The following is a 13,735-nucleotide window of genomic DNA, read 5'->3' on the forward strand; positions in this document are numbered from 1 at the left end:
ATTTTCATAAATGCGTTTCTAGTGAATGCAATTGATAATAATAGCTACCAATACTATACTTTGAACTGCACCGTAGGGGGATGAAAGTGGTCAGGAGCTGCAGTTCCAGGACTACATTACAGTGCTGAAAAATGAACCCTTCCTGCATGTATTTGATACTAGGGATAAAATTGTGTAAACAAATCAAGTCTCACAGGTCAGAACTGTTCCCCAGATGTTTTAAAGACTGGGTTGAGGGTTCGGGCTTGTTTCTTTTTCCTATCACTTTTCTTTTCCAGCCCAATGTTTTTCCAGAATTGCCTTATGAACTGCTGCATGCTCTTCACTCAGTTAATTTTCTCAGGAACTTACAGTGGTTTGGATGATAATGAGAAAGGAGCAAATTGGACAGAGCTCCCCAATGTTTCAATTACGTCACACATCCCTGACCAGTGTAAAGCATCCTGTCTCTACGAATCCATCACATCTGACAATTTCTTCCCCCCTTGTGAGTCTCGTCTCTATGAGGAGCTCACAATTAAAAGGATAAGACCAACACCTGATCTTAAAAAGCAAATAACAGTGTACGACTTTCCTCTGCATCTTCCCCGCACGTCCTTTCTCAGTGGTAAATTCTGAGGCTAGGTCATGTTTGTGTCCATTTCTTGTGCTGTGCTTATGAAAAAGCAGAGACCAGCACAGAGTCAACATAACATATAAACAGGATCGTAACAAGGCTCGCAATGTAAGTTTTAAGTTGCCTGTAGAATTAATGCTAGGGGGAGAATTACAAAGACCTCTTACTACCACTGAAGCCTCTTAGTTTAATGAGGATGACTTAGAAAATATATCCAAATACAGGAGAGATGGTTCACACAAAGTTTCTGTAAGAAGGGTCCCTTGAGTCTAGTTCTACCACTTCGTCTTCATGATCTTCATTTAACACTGCAGGTAGACACAGAAACACTTCCAGCTCATTATTCTCTTTTCAAATACTAGTGGACATGAGATATTTAGTTGAAATAGCCCTTTGTAGATATTTTAATTGCCACTAGCATTAAGATGACAGATATGAGGAAGAGATACTGTTTTCCTTGCCTATTAGTTTCGTCTTTTACAGGGTAGAAGCAGCTTTGTGCATTAATTTAAGGTTTGCAACATCTATGCTATGGGATAATGCTACCTGAAAGTATAAATCTTGAAAGCCATGATAGATTTAAGTTGAACTTGGGCACTTGACTTATTGAGGCACAAATCGGGAACGTTACTGGCTTGAATATCCAGAAGTCTTCCAGTGAAATAAAAAAGGGTAAATTTGAATCTCTCTAGATGATCATCCTCATTATCTGGCTATACAAGATAACAAAAGATTCACTGAAGAAAACTTGTCATTAGCTGTTAATTGAAGGCTATTTCAGAAAGCGCTGCTTAAACCTTGAAAGATAAACTGTCTTTCTAACCACTACCTAATATGTACGTTAGAGCTACATTAAAACAGTCTCTTTAGGTCCCTGCCCCCAGCACCATAGCTCAGAGAGCTTCTGATGCTTTAGATGAAATACGCTTTTTAAAAAGCTCATCTACATATAGCCTAACCCTTGGGCATATCTTCAGCATACTTCACTGCATACAGATCTATGTAAGCTGACGCTCACATTGTACAAACACAAGACACCTAAATGTGTTGTAATGACCTTCAGAAAAGGCAGCAGAGTCCTGGCCCTTTACGATGTATAATCACATAATGTACTGATGACACAAATCATAACGATTAGCCTGTAAGCTAAGTACAGCTATCTTAGGACATGATTTTAGGTTCTCTTGCACTTTACTGCTCCTTCACATTCTCTCTTTTCCTCTTACCAGCTCCCACTCCTTACTCCCAGACCTTTTATTTTCATTCTTAAGTAGCTCATGGTCCATAGCTGGAAGCCCATCAGTCTTGAAGAGGGTCCCCTGTTGAGATAATTGTTCCCGTGTGAGCCACCTCACTTGCCACAAACAGCCAGCACTCTAACCCACCTACGCCCTAACGTATCACAACTTGGAGGCTTTCAATTTACCTTGAACTCGTTACACTTCCATTTAAACTCTTTTCTGCCCACAATCATTGCATTGAAATAAAAATCTACCTCATAACTGCTTTTTTTTCCAAAGCAACATTTTCAATCTAAGTTATGGGATCAGTGTCATAGCTGGAAATTGGGCACCATCACAGGAGCTTGTATAAAGCGCCTGCAGAACCCTGACTTAATAGAGGGGTGTGATGTGGRGTGAAGCCAAGATAGCAAAAAGAGCTGGCCTAAGCCTAGCAGAATATGACACAAATGAAAACAGTCACAGCCAGAAAATACCAGAAACAACGGCTGTGCTTCTTCTATGCCCCTGGGCCCAACAGTTTAATCGTAATCTGCATTTCAACCAGTTGGTACAGCCACAAGGAAAATATTATATGCTAACAATGACATTAAGACTGTGATACATGTAATCATGGGACAATTGGTGTACATTTATCTTCTCTCTCTGATTTTTATGTCTGAGCTGCTGCAGTATTTGCAAACTTCTGAAGCAAAACAAGGTACTCCACACTGAATGTACACCTGTGCTTACAGAGAAATGTAATTCAGTTGATTTTCCCACCTCAGTCATTTCTGAGTTACCAAGAAGCTGTGAACTATTTCCTGTTTGCAGGAGAGCTAATAGACTTTAACATAGCAGAATAATTTCATTCTGCTCTTACTCTATGTAAAGTCCCTGCAGAATTGCTTTGAGCAGAAATAGATATTAAATTGCACAAACAGTACAGTTTAGGGCCATTTACTCCAACTGCTTCAAGGGCTTTTCAGCTATAACTACTCCCTTAACTATAATGGGGTAGGACTCTCAGAATTTGTGACTGCGTTTTAAGTTTCCAAAAACATCTGTATGGATGGTCTGAACTGCAGTTTGAGTTGCCAGTTCTTAGCTCCACCTTTTACATCAAGCAAATCATGCAGGCAGCTGCCTGCTACAGCTATGTCCATGATGATAGTGAGGTGCTGACAACGACCCACGCACAAAGAGACAACGTGTGGCACCTTAATTACATCGGCACCATGACAAACAGCTCTTCATTTACAACCGTGCCCAGCACCTCAAACTCAGAAGTTACCACTCATCCTGCATAAACATTTCAATTGTTCTATATTTCCATCACACCTGTGGGTATCCATTTGCATTAACACACCACATTTTAAACTCTGAATTAAAACCTATGAAGTAGAACAGGAGCGAGTATTGTGGTTTATACATAGCCAAGACACATTGCAACAGCGTGGCCATGGAAGAACAGAGATGCTGAAGTTGCATTCTCCCTCCACTTTAATTTAACTCCAGTTAAAGTCTCCAGTTCCTGCCACATCTGGTAACTGCTGTACTGTATGGCTTCTCCTGAAGAATATCAATCCACAAAGGTCTCCAGAAATAGCGTAAGTTTGGTACCACTAGTACAGACAACAAGCATGGTAAAGGCATTTTCTTATGGGAGAAGAATCCAGCCCAGTAACAACCAACTAACAAAGTTTCTTATTTAGCCACTGTAAAAACAACGCCGTTTCTTCTGTCAGTTTGACTCCTTGAGACTTCTACCTGGAGAAGCTCAGTAAAAGGTACAGTTCGCAAAATCACTAACAAGCCACATCTGCGCAGAAAGCATGAATCAGAGGCAGATGAACACAAAACAATCGATGACAACTTGAATAAAGCGCTCAGCTACTCAGATGAGTCTCTTCCTTCAGATGCAATGCCGTCTTCCTTCAACTGCAACCAACTGCTAGACTGACAAGTTACTCACCCACAAATCATGACATTTGCTTGTGACATGTTTTGTATTTCTTTCACCATGTAAAACAGCAAAGCTCAGCTGGTAGCTCGGGGACCCAGGCTGGCATACTGCTTTTTCCTTGAAGGAGGAGGGAAACGGCTGTTCTGGCAGTGCAGGCTGCCCCAGCATCTGATCATCTCCTCAGACTTGCGGTGGCACCGACAAGCGCTGGCAGCACGAGCAGCCGCTGCACGCCCCCAGAGGAAGGAGTGAGGCTGGGCTCGCGCCTCTCCCTGCATGTGCAGGCAGCTCAGTAATTTTTGCTGGAGCCCCTACTGTAGCAACTTGCTCTCAAAGCCAGGATCTGCCCCCCCGAGGCCATCAGGGTTGGGCTTGGGCCATGCTGATTAATGGATTCTATTGCAGCACCCAGTGTGAGGATTCATCCCTGCTTCAGAAAGGAGATTAAATGTTACCTGAGCAGGCTTGGYATTTCATATGCAAAATGTTACATGACCCAAACCTCTTGCCTTTTTAAATAAAAACTTTCCTCAGTTGAGGCAGTGGAGGGAAGAAAGTTTCAAGTTCTAGAAATGAGCGTCTTTGACATAACCAAGTTCAATACATCCCTTGTAAAACAATTTCCAGCTGGAGGAGTTTTACATTTCCATTCAGATCTCTCTGACTGAGCATGTTCTACCAGAGGTGATTTTAAAAAAAGCCAATACTTTTGTTCCCTAGTTTTGAAAGAAAAATTAAAAGAGGGAGACAAGACTTAAATACAGAATTACAGCAGCAAYACTATACTTGCAGCGCAATGAAAACCGGAGAAATGTTTTCTAGCCCTGTCAAGATAGCTGGATTTAAGAACAACAAACAAGCTGAAGCAGGATGGAAGAGGCTGCTTTTGTCCCAGCCAGTGCGAGAGCCATCTGTTAAGAGAGTCGCTTGTGTTCTTGGAGTAACAATTCCACAGCTGTTCCCCACAAATTAAAAAGTACATATAAATCTAAAGGAATAGTGTGTGCTTCAGAAGATGGCCAAAGAGAATCCTTTTGCTGTATTTCAAAAATAAATAAATAAATAAATAAATAAAAAGGTAAGAAAGATGCCACTGAAACTTGTCTCCCTTCTCAAGGAAAAACAGGAAAGCACATCACTAATTCAAAACACAGCCAGTGGTCTTCTACATCTTATAATCCCGGCAATTTCATTTAACACATTATATCATGTAACCAATCATTTGAGAATCGTATCGAGCTATCGATCTGTGTCTAAGAACACCTCCAAAACAATCCGTGGATTCATTCAGAGCTAAAGACTTTGAATATTAYGTGTTACTCGCAAATAGAGGCCAAAGCAAGAGAAACGAAGCAGGACGATCTCCAATCCCTTTCGCCAGTCRAAAGGCTGCTTACCTAGAGCTCTTCTTTTTAGCCACATAAAGTGAAAACTCCTCTCCTGTTCCTGTTTATTTTAGCAACCATGGCAAATTGGTATCTAATTAAATCCTAAACTATAAGGAGGACAAGATGTTATTTTTAACGTCCTGTGCCCAAGCCAGMTAAACATAATGGCTGGAGACCCTATTCAAACCACCTCCTGTGGCATTTGAGACACCCTCGGCTCCCCGTGCGGTTAACGGATGAGGAAGGGGCTGTACACAGACTGCTGGCTCCAGATGTCAGGCTTAGCCACTGCGATGACTTCTTATCAGGAGCTAGGACATGGCAGCTCTAGAGAGTGAATACTCTGAATTGTTCAACGTGCTTTTGAGCCTAGATTCATGGGGTCCCAACCCCTAACCATTCCTCAGTAGCTACAGTTATTATTTTTTTTCCTGTGCTGATCTGTGCCATTGCTACTCTTTCAGCAGGAACACCGCCACAAATCAGCGATGGCTGAACACGTACCCCACAGCCTTTAACTAGTACAGTCGGTATAGCCTTTCGATATAGCACAGAGCTACACTGCAAACCTGGACCATCAGCACACAGCTCTGATTAGGCAAAGGTCACATTAAGATCCAAGCACTACTGTGGAACACAAAGACTCCRAATTGCAATTACTGTTGTTCTTCCCTGTAGAGAAATCTACGTAATTTTTTTTCTCCATCCTCCATGTACTAAAGTTATGACTGAAACTAATTAAATGTAGCCCTTTCAGGAACATTGCCTAATGTATCTTGGTAAGGCAGAGATAGATTACTTTCGATTGAAAGCAGGCTAATGTTGAAAAGCCTAGGAATGTTAAAAAATAAAGAAATATAAGAAAACATAATAATGATTTAAAAAAAAAAAAAAACTAAACTACTCTGCTTTTCAGAGACCGTCCTCTCAACTTTATGGACTCACAGAACATTACTAGATGTGTAGGCTGTGCAGCACCGTAAACTGTAAAGATTAGTGCTACTGCTCCAGGCTAATAGTGTAATTTTCCACTGGATGGGCTACATTTACAATTCACCTATTGTATCTGGAATTCTAATTGTAGCCAAGTACATTTCCAGGCTGTTCAAGACATAATAAAGAACCAAATAGGTTAGAAAGGCAGCTTTAACTTTATAATTGGAAACGTTTACTATTTCAGTTGGCTCCCCCCTACCCATGTTTGTAAGTTCCCTATTATACTTTTCAGTGTGCTGTAAAAAAATAAATGATGACAAGCTGCAGAGTGATTCACAGATACAATAAGAAAAAGRGAAAAGAGAAACTATGCAGGAGGAGTCTGGAAAAACCTGAGAGACAAGAGAGTATCTGAATGTTCATAATTTAACGTTCTCCTGTTGGAATAAGGATAGGACAGGAGCCTGCCCAGTAGAGTCTGCATTCAACTCCTAGGTGACTGAACACRTCACAGGGTGACGATGGAAATCCACCCTCTTCCCCTGGAACAGGTTTTTAATCAGCAGATTTCCAGGGCATACGCAAATGCTGCGCATTCATAGCCATCATCCTGACATAACCTGGCAGAGCTACTACCTGCTGAACACCTAGAGATGCTCCTGCAGCCACTCCACAGCCCCAGGAATTGTAACTCTCCGGACCCTTCAGTGCCGCTGGCAGCAATCCCGTCTCTCCTTGGAGAAGTGACTGACGGCAGCCTGCTGCGCTCAGGGGGCAAGGCAGGCTGTCCTGAAGAGCCGCATAGCCCTTCCATGTTAAACGCTTACCAGTAAATTCCTAGTAAGGAATGGCAAGTTCCCCAACCTGGACGATGGCCAGAACTGCTTTCCTTTGCAGTTATTTGTCCGGTGARATCAAGAAAGAGATCAGTACAAAGTGTGTTTCAAACTGTTTTTTATAGGGGCTCCTATATAGCAGAATTTCACCTTTATGAAAGTCTGTGGTTTTCTGTCCAAGTAACTATTGCATTGTAATGACTCTTGGTTATTGCCTTGGCTGCACAGGAACTGGCAGTTCAAATGCGAAAGGTTTTTTATCATCTCATTGATTCTCAATCACTCATCTCCTTGAGGAGTATTATGAAAACCATGCGAGGGAAGACGGAGAGAATGGAAGCCTGAAGTAAAAAGGGCCAAGAGGGTCAGTTGTTCCACGGTAAGGGAGAGAGGCATAAATAGGTGGTTGAATGAGAGGATGAGTTATGCTCAGCATTATGGATTTTCAGACTTAACCTTTTGCTACTGCTGCCCTTAAACTGGATGTTATGGAGCAGTGCTGAGCAGCAAGCAGTTCAGACTGCTGTATTTTCTGCCATGTGCCAGTATGGGTTATTTTTTCTCAGTAGATTACGAGGCCATGAATGCCATTCCAGAATATCCAAACAAGCACTACGCATCAACTCTTTCAAAGACCATCTCTCTGTCTCTCTCTCTCTCTCTGTTAGCACAGTTTGCACATTACTACAAGCATCCTGAGTGACAGCGATAGTACATAGATAACCCCATCCTTAAGGCCACATTCCACAACTATGTAAAAGAGGTCAGACATCTACTTAAAAAAAAAAAAGTGGAACATAAACACAGGATTGGACATTGCCTCTTCTAAGGACGTCTGCATGGCTGCAGAATCCTCGCRCTGCATCGCCACAAGCTGTGCTGACAACCGGCACCCTCCCCTTGCTGCCCCGACRCGCGCACGGCCGCCAGCCAGCCGCACGCCAGCGGCGCTGGGAATACAACGCTGGACAAGCGATAYGCAGGTCACGCTGCTCAGGCTGCACTAAGCCTTGGTGAGACTAGAGCACGAGGACAGGGGTTGGCAGGGGGGTTCCTTCCCTTTCGCTGCTGCCCTTTGGATGTTCTGTGCAGATGGATGTCCCTAACAGCTGGGTCTTCTGTTTCGTTACCTACGATGGATACATAGACGGTCCATGCTTAAAATACAGTACAAGGCTGCAGACCACATTCTGCTCACRCTCCACCATGCAAATCTGAAGACAATTCTTCTCTTCGAAGGGCATTGCTTGAGATTTACATTAGCATAACAGAGTTTCTGCGGCCTCCGCTGCTTTGTCAAGCACTCTGTTACAACAAAATTGCAAGAGATGAGTGAATTTAACATCTATGATGATATTCACTCTTTCAGTACAGAAAGAGATGGACACCTCTATATGGTCAACACTGAAGTATGTTTACATTTAATTTCTTCTGCCCTATATTCCTGTTAGGCTGACTAGCCAAGAGATGTGTTTAAACATGCAGAATATTGGAGAGATGACAGGAGTCATTAATTTTGACTATTATGCCTATAAAGTGAGAAATCCCAAATCCTAAAACAGAAAAATTTAGACTGATTACAGAGAAGAAAGGAAACATCTGACCATGCAACCTGAAAAAATATTAGCTCTAACCAAAAGAAGTAACCTAAGAATCATGTAATTTGTAAATTCTCAGATGCTGTTGTTCAGGAGTGTTTAACGAGAGATTAAAATTGGAATTATTCCAGGTTTAAACACAAATAAGAGGATCAGAGAAGCTATCAAACATATTACATATTGTTGCCTGTCCCATTACAGAGGCTACAGAGGATGCGCAGGCTGCAGAAAAAGGAGACGTGTCTGAGACCTTTGCATGAAAAGGTGCYGTTAGCTCTCCCTACCTAAGGTCAATGTCCACTGCACTGCTGGGATATGAGGTGTTCCAGATCACATTTTGCTAACTACAGGGGCTTCCAGAAAATGAGAGGAATGTCATCAGCTATAAGGTACCCTCTTGTTTTCATATGACTAGCAATGCAGTGAAAGCCACGTCCAACATGCCTTGCTGTGTGCAGATCTGCTTTAAACACAGCTCTAATCACAGCAGGCACCAGTGGTGTGAGCAGAGACGCCAGATCCATCTACAGAAAGGAGGAACGCAGATCTTGCCTTTGGTGTGGATGCACAACACATACTCAGGACAGCAACTGGCTGGTCATCCACTACCCGTGACATATGCTTGAGACTAACCAGCCTCTCCAGTAACATTCTGCAGAGAAAAGGTGTACTGCTCATCAGTGCAAGGAAATTGAGGGTATTTTGAGTTATTCTGATTCTCCTTGAGCTTCTCTCTCTCTCTCTCTCTCTCTCTCTCTCTCTCTGAGTCCAAGAGATAAAAAAACCTTAAAAATAATCAATGTAAAATGGCTGCAGATAACACGGTTTTGCTAGCAGACTCCAGTGGACAGGGATAAAAAGATAACTCGAAGCCATTTGAGAGTCAAAGTCATGCTATGCAGTTTAAGAGCCCGTGGAAAGTGTTTCAGGGCCATAACATCCTGGCCATAATGGCAGGCAAAGCCACTTAACTATCTCAACTGCAACAGTTTAAAGATGCTTATAGAGGAAAAGAAAGAGTGAATTTTCTCCCAAGCCTACAGTACCTTTAATAGGAKTCCCAGGCCTAAGGTAGAGAACAAGTGCAGAGAAGAAAAAATGGAAATGCTAGAGACTAACTAATTTTAGAATCAACCACATGCTGTTTGCTTGCAGCTGGTGAGTGACCTTTGCATTATTCTCAGCTAGTAGGAAATTCCAATCTACATTAATAAGCAGAATATTGTTCACTCTTCCAACTGAGTCTGCTTTAAAGGTTCTCCTGCACTCATAATCYGCAGCCATTTTACATTTGTTTTTTCCCTTAGTGTTTCTGCTCATTTCAGTGCATCTGAGCCAGTGCAGGGGTGTGCAACACTGACAACTACCACGTGGCTGCTCCCTCAAAAAAAAAAAAAATAATAATTTCAGTGTTTTATACAGGAATGGAGAAAGAGGGGTTCTTCACCCTTCGTACCTACGCCACCCTAGGCATTTCCACGTGGCCACTGCTACAGCAGTTACTTTCAATCAGAGAATCACATCAAATTTGCCGAGATAGTTTTAACAGTGGGAGATTTAATAGATAATTAGATGAAGACAAACAGAGCGCTACTTATTGCAGACACACAGTTCTCACAAACCTCAGTAGTGCCTGTAGACAGACGTGACTGGATTTCCAAATTTTTGACTGAAACCTGCCAAAATGGAGCTGAAGTCAAGCTTCTGTTTTCAACCACAACTGATCATTTAAAAAGGAAGCTGCAGTGCAGTTACAAATCATCATCTTCAAAATAATCGGACACAGGCTCTATATTACTTTGAGAAACATCTTCCTTGGTATTGCAGGTGTGCCCGTGCTAGGTATTAAAGAATTCTCTAGAGCAGGAGAGCTCTATCCCAAATWACTGAAAGTGATGGCAACGATCCTGCCCACACAGCACCTTTGCTCCCACTGTGCCCCCTGTGTTCAAGGGGTACCACTGTTACRAGGTGGCTGCATTGCTGCTGCAGCTGTACGCTCCAAAGTAGCTAACCAAGGCTTACTGAGCATTTACCTGTAGTAAAACTGGAATTTAGCCCAGCATCCAGTAACTCAAYGGGACTTTTAGCAGCTAGCAAGGAACATTGGTTTGGACTCTGGAAAGCTAGCCAGGATTAYATGGAGGCATTTCCACTTGGCAGCTCAAGCTGCCAGTGTTTCAGTTCCACACATGCTCTCGTCACCCACATCTCACTGGAGGATGGCAAGCCTCATCTTCCATGACCTGACCACTTCTCTTCCAAACACAGCCTRGTGGCTATAAATGCCTAGCTGCACTTCTCTGGACTACTGTACCTCTGCTAACTGCCTGTTCACAGCATACCCTACTCTGGAATCGTGAAGGTGCATCCCTCCCCTCCCTCRTTTTCTGGCTAAGAAGAGTAGGTTTCTGTTGCCTCACACTGTCTGCATTCATCTCCAAGGGAAGAGCAAACTGAGGCAGCCAGGTGACTGCTTGCTCTGAAGTATAGAATTGCCCTGCAGAAGCTTCACATGAAAATTTCTGCTGCAGTGTTAAGCACAGTAACTCTAGCTCACGCTAGGTCTAAGGCATTCAAATCCCGTAAGCATACATGCTTCTTTTCTAGTTAGGAAATGTTTAGCTAGCTAGGGAAAACAGCCAATTAAATGTTTCCCTGCAGGTCACAACCATAACTAGGAATTCTTAATTAACAAGTTAAAATTCATTTACAAAAGACTCATTAACATTTTTAGGACTAGTATATTCAGTTTGCCAATCAGAATAGTTTGAAACTCTGCACTGGAGAATGACCAGATTTGAAGAAGCCCAAGAGATTTGCCTCTAATATTTAACTTTGCTTCCTCGTCATATGACAACATTCTTGCTCTAACAAGTTTCAGACRAAAACATCTAATTAGCTGAAGGTGAATGCATTATACAGATTTTAATAATTCAAAGAGCGTGCAAAACTTGTCTATCATTATGTTTGGATATTGTGTCAAGGTGTTTACTGCCCAAGACAATGATTTGGAGGTTCTGACCCATTTAAGGGTCAGTGGCTTCAACTGATTATCAAAATACAAGGGCAATTAGATTAAAAATTGACTTGTCCAATTGCCAGTTTCTTTCATAAGATTAACCCTAGTGCTACAATGTTGTAAGGCACTGATGAAGGATGACAGAGCTTTTCACCTAGACGCCCTGGTTTAAATTGTAAATTTTATTAGTAGTCACTTATGCAGGCTGGCGTAAAAAGAAACGGGAGCTGAGTCCTGAACTGCTAACAGGAGCTGAAGGACTATACTTGCTGGAAAAGCTAACCTGATATTTGAAAGCAGTACAAGAACGRGTAGGAGGAAACAAATGGAGGAAACAGTCTCTTGTTCATCAATAACGTCTTCAAAGAGCTAACATTCCTCCTTTCCAGCAATAAAAYGTACTGGAAGATCCAATTCAGACACCTTCTTATTCTTCAGGCACTGACTAAATGGGACTCCAGTGTATGGGGAACAGGACCATTTTAGCAGAAATCTTGACAGTTTTCGATTCCAGCAGAAGCCACAGCAAAGAATGCATTGTCTGTCCCCCATTTTTTTTTTTTTTTTGTATGACGTCTAAGATATCAGTATGTTTGTTGAACCTTATATGGCCTTCGGAACAACTATATACTCTACCTATACCAGCAGTCAGTTTGTAAGTTTTCCCAAGTTTGCTTCTTTCTTGAAGGTCAGACAGGTGTATGATCTTGGAGTATGGGGAAACAGAGGAGTTTCTGGGACAAAAAACTGGATCTGTTCTCAAGCATCACATCCCCATTCCTCTTTTCCCACCATCCTCAGCCAGCTTAGWTGATGTTGCCCCACAGCACACAGCAACCTGCAATGAGGAATGGCAGGAGGACAAGGGTTTACAGATGCAACATCTATTTCATAGCACCACCTGAACAGCATCAGGTGAGCCTTTGCTGCACCACAGTGTTAGAGAGAACTGATCTGAGATCTAAAATAATGAGTAAAAAACCACACAACCCAAAACCTTACCTTTCTCATTTGAATGAAAGAAGCAATTAGCAAAACTACCTTTAAAGCTGAAACCTGATGGCAGAGGAGGGCTGAGAAACACTCTGAGCTGTGCAGAGACAACAGTTTGTCTCCACAGGGATAAATACAGTGCAGTGAACTGCCGTTCCTTCGCAAGTGGCTGAGCAAGAGCTTTATCTATCATGCTGCTGTAGAAGTGGCACATGCGTGACACCGCAACTCTCTGGTTGTGGTGTTATCACCTCTACCAGCTGCTGACTCACCCCTGACTTTGGCTACCACTTTTACAGCTGCAGTGTAGGTCAGAAACATTTCTGGCTTCCTTGTCATCCACCATCTGAAAGCATGTTTGCATGAAGTTCCCAGAGCATGAAACACACTGAGATCATTACATCAACACTGCCGTGCTGGAGCAGATGGTTTGCTCCAAATTTGGCTGCTGGCTGATAGTTGCACCTTTCCTTGCCTACTCCAAGTGCAGGGCCTGAGCAGGGACCGCTCTCTCTCAAGATCCAGGCACCAAGGCACAAGCTTCCCACGGGACATACACGCACTAGCAAAGGAGGTGACAGATGACTTTGTGCAAAGACATTTTATAGTTGTTAGACTTGGCCCACAGCTGCAAATAAGAATGAATTTTTACCCTGACTGATTTTTGAAAGGAGTCTGCGTAAGCAAAAGATTGAACTCTGCACAGCAGGACTTGAGCTGCTGTACTCCTATGCAAAGACTGTAATTATGTGATGGACAGCTAATTCATTTAAAGGATCTGAAACACTAGTGCAGGTTTTTCCAATACACTTTTTCTCCCAAGCAACAGTTTCCACTCAACCTACATGTGTGGGAGAGTGAAACACCAGCACTATTGTAACTGAGGCTTTCACAGATCAATTTAATCTGTTGCTTAGATATTTTTTTCATCTTCACCCTCAAGAAAACCAAAATTTATTGTTTAAAGAAAAAAGCATACAGAGGAACATTGGGCTTCTGGGGACAATAGGAGATGCATCAGAGAACTAGGAACACAGCTGCTGAAACACAGAAAGAAAGGCATAAGCCTATAGCCTCAAAACAAGATGAAAGTTAAGTGATGTTCAGAYGACCTTTGTGAAAACACTGAACTGTCTCACGCAGTTCAGGCTCCAAGCATC

At 42.5% G+C, this 13,735-nt stretch overlaps 1 protein-coding gene across 4 annotated transcripts in view; it reads right to left on the reverse strand.

Moving 5' to 3' along the window:
• Nucleotides 1-13,735, reverse strand: part of FAM219A (family with sequence similarity 219 member A) — a 97,257-nt gene that overhangs the window by 59,837 nt on the left and 23,685 nt on the right. For 2 of the 4 annotated variants that reach the window (XR_014895596.1, XM_085303018.1), the window contains exon 1: nt 3,812-4,126. The exons of 1 other annotated variant lie outside the window; for it this stretch is intronic. Coding sequence is in view for 2 of the 3 variants with exons in the window: in XM_085303018.1 (XP_085159144.1) it covers nt 3,812-3,970 (159 nt within the window). In the remaining variant the exon portion in view is untranslated. Of the gene's footprint in view, nt 1-3,811; nt 4,128-13,735 lie in introns of those variants that run through there. One more of the 4 variants, XM_085303019.1, reaches the window with a different exon arrangement.

This window comes from Rhea americana, unplaced genomic scaffold (genome assembly GCF_003343005.1).
Source record: "Rhea americana isolate MKP2758 unplaced genomic scaffold, rheAme1 scaffold_196, whole genome shotgun sequence".
Taxonomy (NCBI): domain Eukaryota; kingdom Metazoa; phylum Chordata; class Aves; order Rheiformes; family Rheidae; genus Rhea; species Rhea americana.